The sequence below is a fragment of the Folsomia candida genome, unplaced genomic scaffold (assembly GCF_002217175.1).
Source record: "Folsomia candida strain VU population unplaced genomic scaffold, ASM221717v1 Fcan01_Sc017, whole genome shotgun sequence".
NCBI lineage: Eukaryota > Metazoa > Arthropoda > Collembola > Entomobryomorpha > Isotomidae > Folsomia > Folsomia candida.
Window position 1 is genome coordinate 1,653,801 of NW_019091209.1, and position 13,704 is coordinate 1,667,504.

At 38.2% G+C, this 13,704-nt stretch overlaps 2 protein-coding genes and 1 long non-coding RNA gene across 4 annotated transcripts; 1 reads left to right on the top strand and 2 right to left on the bottom strand.

The window, feature by feature from the left end:
* The first annotated feature begins 115 nt into the window (after positions 1-115).
* Positions 116-7,602, top strand: LOC110856793 (active breakpoint cluster region-related protein). 2 transcript variants are annotated; one of them, XM_022105345.2, is made up of 15 exons: positions 116-926; positions 1,006-1,115; positions 1,189-3,074; positions 3,151-3,281; positions 3,373-3,725; positions 3,812-4,021; positions 4,085-4,318; positions 4,387-4,566; positions 4,644-4,820; positions 4,901-5,099; positions 5,166-5,365; positions 5,445-5,620; positions 5,697-5,836; positions 5,911-6,151; positions 6,238-7,602. In XM_022105345.2, the coding sequence occupies exons 3-15, from the start codon at positions 1,198-1,200 to the stop codon at positions 6,470-6,472; spliced, it is 4,353 nt and encodes a 1,450-aa protein (XP_021961037.1). In that variant the 5' UTR covers positions 116-926; positions 1,006-1,115; positions 1,189-1,197; the 3' UTR covers positions 6,473-7,602. The 2 variants fall into 2 exon arrangements, with proteins under 2 accessions (XP_021961037.1, XP_021961038.1); XM_022105346.2 differs by having other exon boundaries at positions 4,647-4,820.
* Positions 7,446-8,982, bottom strand: LOC110856806 (vitamin K epoxide reductase complex subunit 1). The gene is made up of 4 exons (XM_022105363.2): positions 8,788-8,982; positions 8,529-8,710; positions 8,355-8,464; positions 7,446-7,916 (listed from the first exon to the last, which is right to left on the bottom strand). The coding sequence occupies exons 1-4, from the start codon at positions 8,788-8,790 to the stop codon at positions 7,669-7,671; spliced, it is 543 nt and encodes a 180-aa protein (XP_021961055.1). The 5' UTR covers positions 8,791-8,982; the 3' UTR covers positions 7,446-7,668.
* Positions 8,983-9,667: 685 nt separating this feature from the next.
* LOC110856809 lies at positions 9,668-10,340 on the bottom strand. The gene is made up of 3 exons (XR_002548604.2): positions 10,157-10,340; positions 9,894-10,013; positions 9,668-9,807 (listed from the first exon to the last, which is right to left on the bottom strand). It is a non-coding gene; the product is annotated as an uncharacterized LOC110856809 (long non-coding RNA).
* Between the last annotated feature and the right edge of the window lie 3,364 nt (positions 10,341-13,704).

The window sequence follows — 13,704 nt, forward strand, 5'->3', positions numbered from 1 at the left end:
GAAATCGAACTCGAAGCGCCCTCTGGTTCTGGGCTCGAGTTTAGATTTTCTGTTGACTTTTGCTCTGCAGATTTCAGTCTGACTCACAGCAGAACCAAAACTTTCTCACGGAATTGGTTGGACGGATCCCAAGAAAAATATCAATATTTTATGTACCAGACTTCGTTTTTTACTCCGTCCACGTAATAAATTTTGTGTACTTTTTAATCACCATCATCTGTTTCGAGCAGCATAATCCGACTAAAACTTGCCGTTGTTGTTGTTTAGTTCGTGTAGTTAGTTAATGTTTTGCTGCTGTCATTAATTAAATAACCAACCAATCAACTAATCTCGCTGTTAAAGTCAACAACTGAACCAGGACGGACGTCACTTTTTTGTTGAGGATATCCTATTTGTACACACTCCTTGGGAAAACATCTTTGTGACCGATTTTATGAGCGATGGGGATAAAATAATTGTTGTATTTTTGTAATAAACTTTATTTTTTGGAAGGAGAGGTGAAGTACTAACGAACTGACGTGAAATGTTGTCGTCCTCTGATAGGGACTGATTGTTGGGTGGGATTCTTGTTAACAAGGGAATTTGACAGTTTAATGAAAATGTAGAGAGGTTGGTGGGAAGTGGTGTGTGGGTGGTGCCTTAATTAATGAATGATTGATTAGTTAAATAGTTTGCTAATTAATTGGAGTGCATAATATACGTAGCCAAAGGGAGGAGGAGGTTCCTGGTCAATAATGCTTTAATTAATAACGAAAAAAAGAAACGAGACGCACAACGAACAACGATAGAGGAACAATCGAAATAGGAAACGAATTTACATTTTTCGATAAGACTGGCAGCAGAACAAAGTAGAGGGGATAAGTTGTGGTGTGTCCATTGGACGGGAAGAAATACTGGATTTTTTTAATTGGACGGTGGACACGCAGGTGAGTGGGTTGATTGTTTTGTTTGGTAATAATTTAATGATAATTTGCTAATTTGTTTATTTTTGTTTTGTTTTTATAGCTCACATTCCACGAAATTATGAACAAGACTGAGGAAACGTGGCAGATTTAATGAAATCGTTTAATTTTAAGGACTGCTATATATTTGCGTGTTGCTGTGTAATATAATCGGTAAGAAGAAAGAAGAGAATCATTATAATTATGTCCAGTTTTTAATAAATTGTTATGTTTTTGGATACTTCAGGACGTCAAGATGAGTGCCATGCAAGAAGTTAAGAAAACTTGGGGGGACAAGTTCGGCGGTGAATTGCCTGCCTCCTCCTTCTGGGTGGAGGACGTTTTAGCAAATTTAGAAACGCACAAGGCTCGCATGGAAATGCTGAAACAGTCATTGAGAGAAGAGGAAGAATATGTGCGATTCTTGGAGAATTTGTTGGAAGAAATAACAGCAAAAACTGCTCACGGGAATGGCGAAGAGGCAACAGGGTCGGAAAAAGGGGCGGCTGGAAATGACTGTACAAGTCCGAAAAGCAATAATATTACTGAAGTGATTCAGGATACGCTTCAAAGAAGATATCAGGACAAGACGGGAGGAGGAGATAATAGCAAAACCAAGCCGTTTCTTCTCAAATCAAGTGACGAAAGAAAACGATCGTTATCCAAAGAAGATGGTACTTCTAGCGACTCGACAAGGACGGGAGGCAAAGCGTCATTGAAGAAAGCTGATGGACAAAGTGGCAAGACTGGGTCGTCGTCATTGTCATCATCATCTTCATCCAGCAATGCTACTTCTTCAGCTGCTGCTAATTCCTCACCAGATCCCAACAACGAAGAACACTTCGTCACGGTAATTGAAGTCAGTGGTGCCGACAAAAAATCTGGTGGGAACAAGGACACCACAGCCGCGGAAGAGTGTAATGGCAGCAGTCGGAGACCTGTGCCTCCGATTCCTCCACCAAAAAATATTAAACGTGGAAGTGTTTCCTCCGATTTGCCAACCCCACCTGCCAATCGATTGCCATTTACTTCGTTCGGCCATGGTGTTGATACGGCGAACAAACCGCACGAAATGATGGAGAGTCAACTCAGGTTCGTGGAGGACAAGGACTGCTTGGAATGGTTAGGCGAACGAAATGTAGTCTTCGATTCGAAGATTAACAAGCAGTCGTCATCTTCACGACGTGGTCAGCAGGTTGGAGGGAAGTCATCGGAAGGAAGTTCTCTGTCCAGCACCAGTAGCAATACCGTTCCACAACCACCTCCGACAAATGGTGCAGAGGAGAACGTGTTCTTGAAACCGGCAGTTAAGAAGAAGTTTGAAGGGAGTAAACTGCCCTTGCCACCGAAAGGTTCAAATATGTTACCTCGTAGAAAAAACGTCCCCTCCAGCTTGGATCTTACCCCATCGCCAAGTTCGGAACGAAAGAATGGAGCCAGATCCAAGATTTCCGACATGATCGGAAAATTGGAGGGAAACAATATGCTGCGTGGAGAAATGGGGTCAGAATTAACGCCAAGACGCTCATTCAGACTTTCTAGTCAGCAAAAACCTGTAAAGCATCGACCCACGATCGAGTCCGAAACCCATTTGGACGACTACATGGATCCTTTAGATGCACAAGGTTTAATTTCAGAAGACATTTACGATCTTCCCCCCAGTTCTCCAGCAAGTACGAAGAGCTTGGAGGTGGTGGCGACTAAACCTCAAAATCAACGCAACGCAGAACAACCACAAAAGCAAAAGCAGCAGCACCCACAGCAGTTAGAACTTGAGCCGATGTACGATACTGTTGCGCCAGATGACGACAACGAACAAAACGACGATGATTACGTCGTCCTTTTGGATGAAGAATGTAAGAGCGGTACTGAAGGTGCACGGCGAGGGGACAACGATTCTGGGGCAAAACAAAGAAAACGGCCGGTTGGGAAAGATGCTGGAGGAGTTGTTAAAGGAGACTCTGCAACGATTCGGTCGCAGACATCCGTCGTTTCTGGACATAGTATAGCCACCACGAGTTCGGGAACGACATCCGAGACCGAGGGCTACATGGAGAGTCCCGTTCCCAATGACTTTCTCAATCGTGAACGCACCCCGTCGACAAATTATGTCAATTTAGACTATTTCTTGTGGTATGAATATTCCGACGATTTGTTTCTAATTTTAACTGTATTGATAGTTGTTAAAATATTTGATTTGAATTTGTAGCAAAACCGGGAAGAACGAAGGGTACGTTTCTGAGTCTGAACCTGACTCGGAGACCGAGTCGATCCTTCATAGAGCAATGGCATATGAAAATGCTAGCGAGATGAATCTTAAAACAAACGGAAATAGTCTAGGTAACTGACCCATCATAGACTTGAAGGCTATTGAATTTTGTAAATTATATGTAATTTATTTACCTAATTGCACTATATTTTTGTCCTACAGGATGTGACGAAGCGTCGTCAAACGGAATGGAAGATGCATTGACCAAAGCAAACGCAGAAGCTCCAACTATGCGAGTCGCTGATCAAGTCAAATTGCGATCATTTCAATCTAGAATTTCAACAATAGCAGCCAGTGAGACGCAATACGTGGAAGTGCTTAATTTACTTCTCCAATACATGAAAGCCATGAAGGGAACATTTTCAACTTCTAAACCCGTCCTTTCCACTGATGACTTTAACATCATCTTCTACAAGATTCCTGAACTTCATTCGATGCACCAAAAATTCTTGGTTTCTCTACAAGACGAATCTTCCGTGTCAAAGTGGGAAGTGGGGAAACACTTTGAAAAACTGGTAATTTAGTTATCAATATGATTTATTGTGTAATAATAATGTTGCTATCATATTTTAATTTGTTTAAAATTCAACTATTTCTACAGGCCAAGGAGGTTGATATATACGGTTCTTTTCTTCAAAATTACTCCCGGGCAGTGGACACGGTGAAAAAGTGTAGTCAAAGTAATGCTGCATTTGCCGAAACAACCCGAGACATTAGGTCTCGCACATGTAATATCAATGCCGGCGTAACACTTGAGACACTCCTGCACAGCCCGGTCTCCAGAGTACAGAAAAACCTGGAAATTGTGACGGTATGTAAAATTGAAATATAAAATTGTGCAAGACAGACATAATTTTGTTCTGAAATTATGCAGGATCTGCTTAAACTTCTGCCTGAATCCCATCCTGACGTGTTGAGCCTGGAAAATGCTCAAAAACTGTTTCAGTCTTTCCTCACGGAATTTAAGATGATCCAGCCTGAACAATTGTCGGAAAAGAGTGCTCGCACTCTTGTGAAAAATTCGTTCATGGTAGAACTCCACGAGGGAACGAGGAAGCTAAGACATCTATTTTTATTTAATGATGTCTTGGTTTGCGCCAAGTATAAGGTATGTTATTCACGTACTTAGAAATTGATACAAATAAGAATATAACGAAATGTATAATTCGTGTTCAGGCTACTGGGAAACAGGAAAAGTTTACATACGAACTAAAGTGGCACATGCCCATCACGGACTGCATGGTTGTTGAAAATTCCGAGCAAAGGGATACCGCTTCAATTAATTTGGTCGCACTAAGATCAAGGGCGTCCAACGTTCGAGATCAAATTAAACGGCAATGCAGTCGTGATGATAAGGTATTGTAATCTGTAATTGATCCTAATTAATAACTAAGGAGTATTGTTCATCCGAATTTATTAATGATTAATTTAAGAAGCAAAAGGCTGAAAAGAACCGAAAAAAGTTGGCCGGGTTGGAAAGTCAATTGGTTTTAGCGTCCCCAAACCTCATCTTCAAAGTGAAAGCGGCGATAGGAAAATCCACGGGGACATTTTTTCTTTCTTCGGAATACGATAGATCCCAATGGATTGAGACCATCGAAACTCTAAAGGTATTTTAATTACTGATGTTTAAATTATTTTACGGCATTGACATTTTGAAAATAATTGATATTCTGTGATATTTCTACAGAGACAGTCGACTATCCTTCCAGCAACAGCTCCTTTAAGCTCGAATGAGCTGCAGCAATGGATTACACGCCATCGAAAAGATCTAAAAACCAATATGTATATGGGTTCGTACTTGCTACGCTCTGGACGAGATGAAAACATGCTCGTTGGAGATTTCTACATTCTCATTGGACAGTTGTCTGGAATTAAGCGGCCCGCAGGTAAGTGGTCGGTTAGGGTTGAGTGAGCATGGTTTTTATATATAAAATTATACCGTTATTTTGCAGATCTGTTCATCTGTTTGGAAGTAGACTCTTATGGTCATTACTTTCGAAAGGCAAAAACCAAAATGATCTGTGGCAGCAGTCAGCCAAGTTGGAACGAAGATTTTGTCATAGAGCTTGAGGGAGCTTTAAACTTAAGAGTTCTTCTCTATGAGGAGCACCCAACTCAGGGACAATTAACCCGTGGTGCTACGACCGTGGAGGTACACACATTACACTTTGATTTCTGAATTATACATGATCATTTCATTGTGCACTAATAAATTTCTTTTTTTAATTCAGTTGAACCGGTCCTGGATTCAGGGGTCTTTGACTAAAGCAATTGAGAAGACCATCAGCATGCAAGATTACACGCTCTCCGTCTCTACCCGGTTCACACCTTCAGAGATGACCATCAGACGTGTCCCGACGTCAAAAGCTGGAGCACTGTTTGGTGCAAAAATAACTCAAGTTTGCAAGTAAGTCGTTGATTCTTTCTTTTAGTTTCCGCTGTGACTAATTTAAATGACATTGATTTTCTTGATTAAATAATAGACGGGAGAAGCGTCAAGTTCCATTTATAATAACAAGTTGTGTAAAAGAAGTCGAAAGGCGTGGTATAAATGAGCAGGGCATATATCGAGTCAGTGGTTCTGTATCGGATGGGGTACGCTTAAAAAAGGCGTTTGAATCAAGTAAGTCTACATGTCTGTTAACTAAGCGTCCATTTGTAGTGAGTTGATACCTGATATGTTTTTATTTTTAATAGACTGCTATGAAGCGGAACAACTATTGAAGGAAGTTGACGTAAATTCAGTCGCATCTCTTCTTAAAACCTATTTGAGGGAACTACCAGAAGCCTTGTTTACCGATGATCTTTATCCAAAATTCTTTGACGCATTCAGTTTGGGTGATGACGAGATTAAGTCATCCGAACTAATGCAAATCTTTGATCAACTACCACCCTTAAACCAACACATTATTATGTACTTACTGGATCATATGACTAGGTATAATTCCACAATTACAGTTTCAGTCAATATATTTTATATGTAATGATTCACACCTATTTTATTGCTTTCCTCCTAATCCGTAGAATCAATCAGCATGAAAAACATAATAAGATGTCCATTAACAACCTTGCAACCGTTTTCGGTCCTACATTGCTTCGACCCGGAGGGAAATCTTCGGGAAACGCATCCATGGACCAGTTAGCAGCCGGGACTGCAAATTGTATTGCCCAAACAGGCATACTATACTTTTTCCTCTGGAAGCGAGCAAGTAATCAAGAACAAAGTCACCAAATGCCACCAAGCTACTTGGCAATGTAGCTGGTATTTACAATGAAAGACTCCCTTCTCACAGTAAAGTTATCACTTAACTTATCGGGTAGTACATCTCCAACCATATGGTCTTAATGCGTGTCCGTAAACTTTAAATATTTTGATCTAACTAGCCTAAGGTGCAATATGTACTAAATTTAATGTGTTCCTTGTTAGATACCATACTGCCAAGTATAATCTTTTTGTTAGTAGGAGAGTAACTTCTCAAATATTGCTTGTTAGCAGCTACGTCCAATGTTAAGTGTAAATTCTCCGCATTACCACCCACCACAAATTGTAAAGTATTTCCCATTGATCGTCACTTTCTCAGCATGCTGCTATATATCTTGCTACTAGTTCTCGTTAAGTTTGCTGACGAAAGTTTTTATTTACCTTATGCAACGAACTTTTAATGTAAACCTTTCAGTATCTGATGATTTCTTTTTTTATCTAACAAGTTTCGAAAATTTGTAACTCTTTTTAAAATAATGACTGATGATTGCCAACAAGAGGGGTGTGTTATTTGTATTCTCTCCTCCGCATGGGCGTGTCCAACAACCAACCAATTAACCAATAGTTATTTTAATACTTAACCAAGAACATAGCTCAGTTATGGTAAGGATGTAATGTTCACTGCTACTGATTGCAGCTGGAACCACGTTGTTTGATCGATGATCATCCAACTATTTTTAAACAAGATTTCTGGACCATGTTTTATATTTGCAAACTATTTTATATTTTATACGACAGTGACCGACTTTTAGCTACATATGTAACCATCCGCCCCGTTAACCATTGTCCTGCATGTTAATTGTTGTTTGTGTCCGTTAAAGCTATTTAGTTAGTTAGTTAGTTAGTGGTACTTATGAGGGATTGTTAGAAAATACGTAAAATTGATTGTTGCTATATATTAAATACTTCCTAGTCATTTCCTTCGAGTTGAATGTACAAATGTATAAATATTCCGTCGCATAGAAAGAAATCGAGTCAACTAGTTATAATTTATTATTCCAATAACAAAGGTTTTGTTTTTAGTACAGAATAAGTTTGTTGTTTCTTACATGTTTTATATTTAGAATATGTGAAAAGTTGTCCGCTGTAAACGCCGCATTTTAAAAATAAATAAATGGTAAACAAGATATTGTGAGGAATGTATGTAGATGTTGATTGATTATATTGGTCGTCATCCATCGAATTGCACTGTGTTAAGTTCGTTTCTGTTTCTTGGTAGGCTGCGATTTAGTAGTTTTTGCCTTGCTCCTTGACATGACGGCCCGATAAGTGCGCAGGGAACATATAAAGAGGCCAATGTTGACTAGGTACGTCGAAATACAGACGACACAAGCATCTTGAAGAACTATGAACAAAGCGTAGCCCAAATAAATGGACATGACTATGCCCGATATGCCCAGCACGAGTCCGCCCAGCGCTACGAGAGGATGTGGAATGATGCCTGGGTAGGAAGAAGGAAGAACAAATTTAGAAAACCAATTTGAAAAATTGTGTAACCATAGGACTCAATGGCTCATCGCCAAAATCGTTAAAATTAGCACATTTTTAATCATTTCTCGGCTCTGGGAATTTATTTTAAAATTCTGGATGACAAATTTGTACCAGGTCGTTCACAAGTTTTAGAAATATAGAAACAAAAATCCAAATTTTGAGTGTTTGAAGTTTAATAGCCTTAAGAAAAATTGTAACTCATTGAAACTGGCTTAAAAAACTCACCACCATTCTATTAACCATCTTACTGAATACAAATTTGTCGTTCACAAGTCTAAAATTAATTCCCAGAGCAGAGAAATGATAAAATTGTCTTCATCTTGATGATTTAGGTAACGAGTCATAGATAGTCCTATGTTAACTCATAACTAATATAATTATCACATACTCGTCACGAAAAATAAAGGATACATTATCAATCCGAATAAACCATTGGGCTGATTAAGGAACGAATCAGGTCCGAGTATTTTGCTGACGAGACCAAATCCCGTCCCGTATCTGCAATTCAAACACTATTAATCACGTCTATATTCAAAATTACTACAAATTATGTCCAAATTACTCTGAAGTGAAGACTAGCGAACAACTAATTCTCGCCGCGATGTCACACATGGCCGTGTACGAGGGGTCGTTCGCTTTCGAAATTTCGACATACAGCGCATACGCCGAAAGGGCGAAGCCCACCAGGGACAAGGCTCCGGTCGCACGGGCGTAACTTGACCCCATTATTTCTACCTTCTTGACCTATAATTAACAATAATTAACTAAAACTAGTCACAAATAAATAAATAAGAATGTAGCCCCCATACTTTTTCACTCACCATTGAAGAAGATCTATTCTATACTAACCCCACCCGTGCTGGAAGGAGTATTACCTCGCCATAATTGCTTGTCCAGTCCGATCCGGTACAGATGTCGTAATTTGTGAGAAAAAGAAATAATAGAACGAACAACAAGACGTGACTTTCCGTGTAAAGTAAACATTAATTCCGAGCAACCAGACCAGACCGTGGTTCCCACGAGTCCGTTTTATTTCAGCCCAGGGCAAAGTTGGACTCCGGCGAGGAAATTGAGAAATTGAGACGATCTGTGGCTTCGTCTCAATTTGCCTCGGGTGTAAATAATGTGAGACTATTTTTGTCATGTTGATGCAGAAATGTGAGGATTACTGTCTCAAAACCGTGGTGATTTTGGTGAGGATGATGATGATAAACGGAACGAGTGGCACGAGTCAATCCTGGTGCGGATGGTTTGTGGAAGTGGAAATGAAATGGAATGAAATATAAGTAAAAGTACTAGGGACAAGGTAATCGATCGGCTTATCAGGATTTCTTAAAAATCTATTATGAAAATTATGAAATTATAAAAACTTAAAATATTTCTAATATACGTGATGAAAAATATAAATAATGAGGCAATTCACTTTTTGACAAGTCTTTGGTAACCTAGTAAAATAAATTCGTAAATTCTGTGAACATGCAATACAAACTTTTACAAAATTTTGGAAATATTTTGAAGGAAAATTAAAATTAGGTTACAAATTTATGTAAACTTACTCAGATCAAGGGCAGCGTTTCTGTATTTTGTAAAAGTTTGTAAAATTATGGTATACAAAATGCACGGATTTTACAACTTACCAAGGATTGCGTGAATTTGATTTAATTAAAGTTGGTTAATTTTATGATAATACTTGTTCTTTATTGTCCCCACTCGTTTGCTCTGTTCATTATAAAGATTTAAAATATATTATTATGTGTATTGATCTACTATTGACAATCACAACAAGAACATCTTCTTTTCCCGTCATTCGCATCGTATCGCTGAAGCCTTGGCATTTTTGGCTATAAATGAAATTCATTTTTGGAAATAGTGAAAAATATATAATTTGACCTTAATTATATTTACTTAATTAATTATGTGTACATACATCGCTTCTCGGAGAACTCTCTTCTTCGCCGTCCTCTTGGAAAAGCCGTCGCCCTCGGATAGTTGACTGAGCCGTCTTCGGCTTAGACTTTGGCGTGACTTCGGAGGCTGGACGACTATCCTGAATGAAATGGAACAATTATCAAACAAATTAATTTTCAGTATGTAATTAAAATTAATGACAGAAATTTGTTTGTTGTGGAGAGGTTTTGTGATTGCATTGCAATTGCAAAACCCAGAGCAGGTCGTCTCCTGTACACTTACCATGTTGTTATTTAGTTCTTTTGATGGGTGAGGATTGAAGGTTATCTTTCTAAATCAAAGTGTGTTGATAATTAATTCGAATTAATTAACATAATCAGGAAGGTGCCAGAGTCTGAAGAATAATAGGCGGGCAGTAGGATGGTTGGCAGACGGCACGGCATCACCATGTCAAGAAGAGGCCAAGTGCGAAGGAAGAGTGAGAAAATCACAGACAAATCTGATACAGATTTTTAACATGTAAATCCAATCAGATTTTCAGCACGTAAAGATAAGAACTTATGGAATTTTGAAATTCTAAAATTAGTTGAGAAAATTACAGATAAAATCTGATACAGATTTTAAACATGATAATTCAATCAGATTTTCTGATAAGAACTTATGGAATTTTAAAATTCAAAAATCGATTGAGAAAATCGGAAAAAAAATCTGATACAGATTTGAAACATGTCAATTCATATCAGATTATCTGCACGTAAAAGAACTTATGGGATTTCAAAAATTCAAAAATCAGTATATCTAGAAATAGATTTCATCTTATCTTATCCACAAGTTTTTGTTCCTTAAACTTTGAAATACTTTTACAATATTTCTGCCTTCTGTACTTTACTTTCTGTCCCGTCGGGAACAATGTCTTTGTTCATATCGCATAATTGTTGTCGTACTCTCTCTCTCTGATTTCATTACACACATTTTCTGCCCAAACTTGTTGACTGGTCGTATTGTTTGTGGCCCTTTGTGGGGAACGAGCTGACGATAAGAAAGCCTGCCTGCCTCAAGTATTTTTATTCTTTATTGTGTCACCACTCCACCATTATTATTATTTTCCGTGGTTTGGTTTACTGTGTAGGAGTAAAAGTCATGTAAGTGTGGACAACTCCGTGAATGGTCATGTTGTCCAAAATATAAGTGGCAAAAATGTGAAAAATGGTAAATGAGCCTGAGGTCATCATCACATCTTTTGTCACTATTTTTACTTTCCCAAAAATCTCTCCTTCCTGAATGAACATAAATACTTGCCCGAAAAAAATGAACGAGACTGATTGTCCCCAACTGGTTTTAGTTCTTGTCAAGCAGGGGGTTTCGTTAGTGCCTCTGGATGTTTTCCTCCATCGGGAGGACTTGAAAAAGGGCAACTACTTACCAAAAAAAAAGAAAAAGAATTCAATTCCGCCACTATTTTATTATAGGTACGTACCCTTCTCTGGCTGTAAGTTAAGTGGGGACGCACGACCAGGATCATGATGATATGATGATGAACAATAATATATATCCGACTTTTACACTAAATTACCCCCTCGAACTTTGCCACACGGTGATCGGAGAGCCCTCAGCCACCACAAATCCTCACCATTTTTCTATCATGTGGGATTTCATGGGATAAAAACAATCAATTTTCATGCTGCCTTGATCCATCGAAGGGCTGGGTAAGGGTGCAGTCAGTCAGTAAGTCATTCACTCGTTGCGGCTTTTCAACAACCCGACCGAGCGAGGACCCCTTTTGTCCCCATGTTGTAAATCATCGAAGCCATTTCTCTCTGAGATGATGAAAGAATGGTCCCCTCTCATTTTCAAACAAGGGCCCCTTGCAGAGCCCGTAATCTCATTAGCATCTCGCCCAATCCGGCCCTCCGACCAGGACCAGACCAGTTTTATGGATGGATCTATGTTATGGATGGATTTGGGCTGGAGGAAGGGAACGACTATCTAGTTGTAGTCAATAGACAGACAGATATGCGATATTTTTAGCGACTAAAACGGACGGAAGGCTCAATTTGCAACGGGATATGTGTAATTATGGGATTATTTATTTATTTGTCATTTTCATAAATGATGGAAATGTGATGAAATAATTTGTGTATAGAGAGAATCGAAATTATGGACGTATTGACTTTTTTGGGATAATTATAAGACGGAGAAGTAATTAGGGAGTCACTGGGAACTTGTAAAATCTGGGCGTTTTGTAAGATAATTTTACAAGCTTATGTATGCCCTTGATTTGAGTAAGTTTACAAAAATTTGGGAGCTATGTAATTTTCCTTCTAAATATGAGTAAAATTTTGTAAAAGTTTGTAAGTTTAAGGATTTTATGGAGTTTACAATGTTACCAAGACCTCTGTGAATTGCTTTAATCAATAAAGCCAATCTAAAATATGGGTTTTAGGGATAACTATTCGACAAAGAAAATTTTATAACATTTCAAAAATTTGTGCGAAATGTAGGTTAAAAAAATTTGGCATAGTTTGGAAAACATTTGTATATGCGAATAGAAAATTGTATCAACGTTGACTAGTTCGACTTCATCGTGGTTTTTGCAGTATTTAAACTTGCGAGATTTACAGAATACAAATTACATAAAGACATCACCAATACTACTGTTTTCATGAAAATTTTCACGAAAAGCATGTAGATATTTAAACATCCTCAAAACTTTCCATTTTATTTCCCCAGCCCCAAAAAACAAACTTCAAAAATCACTTTAACTCTTGAGTAAATACATTTAACTTGCCTTCTTATTTTTAAAAGGGTGCAAAAATGCAGTGAAGTGAGGCTTACATATGACGAAGGGAATTTAAGGGAGGACAAGTCAACCACCATTATTAATAAACCACTAAAGAGAGACAGAGTTTAGCAGAGTGGATGGATGAATCCGAATTTACTGGTACTTTTGGCTCATTCAAAAAGTTGAAGTGGTTCCATTCCTCCGTTGTCGTCAACACTTGAATTGGAATTTCTTTCACTTTTCTACTCACGGACAACAAAAGGCTGCTTGACTTTTGTATGGATGGATATTGGATAAATTGGATAAGTTCCCATTCATCCGGCAACCACCACCACGGCCACGACTTCCTTTTTTATACATGTCCCTTCCTCCCTTCCTTTCTTGGAGGCATCATTATTGGGAAAATGGTCAAAAAGAACAACACGCAGAGGTGCAGATTAATTCATTCATTGCGAGTAAAAAGGTGTATGCATTATGGGTTTGAGGAGGAGGAATCTCGTCTCATCGCTCAAACTTGGTGACATTTTGAATTCGACGAGTTTAACGACAAATTTTTCAATATTTTGAAAAATTCCCATTATTAGAGATAAGTGGGTTCTGAATAAGAAGATGAATCGGTGAAGGAGAGTCACACCCACAGAATGTGTAATGCACGGAATGGCATGTGTGGTCAGGAGTAGCGTTATTAATATCTTCGATTATTGTGACCAGAAACCAGTTGATTGTGTTCAAGTGGTTTTTGGTCACAATTGATGAAATGAATTGAAGAAAGATGAGACGCTATTAATAAAATATTTAACAATGATAATGTTGTTGGGAAGAATACATGTATTGTAATTTGTATGCATGCTGAGCTGAACACACATTTTACATACGTACTGGTGGCTCGTTTTACATATGCGTGAGTTGTGTCGGGTATTTCGAATTTTTTATTATATTTGTGTACTTAAGAAAATTTAGGATAAAATAAATAAATACCAGAATTTGTAAAGAAGTCGAGTTTTGTATTGGATTTTTACATCATGTGTAATAAGTAAATATTTTGTAT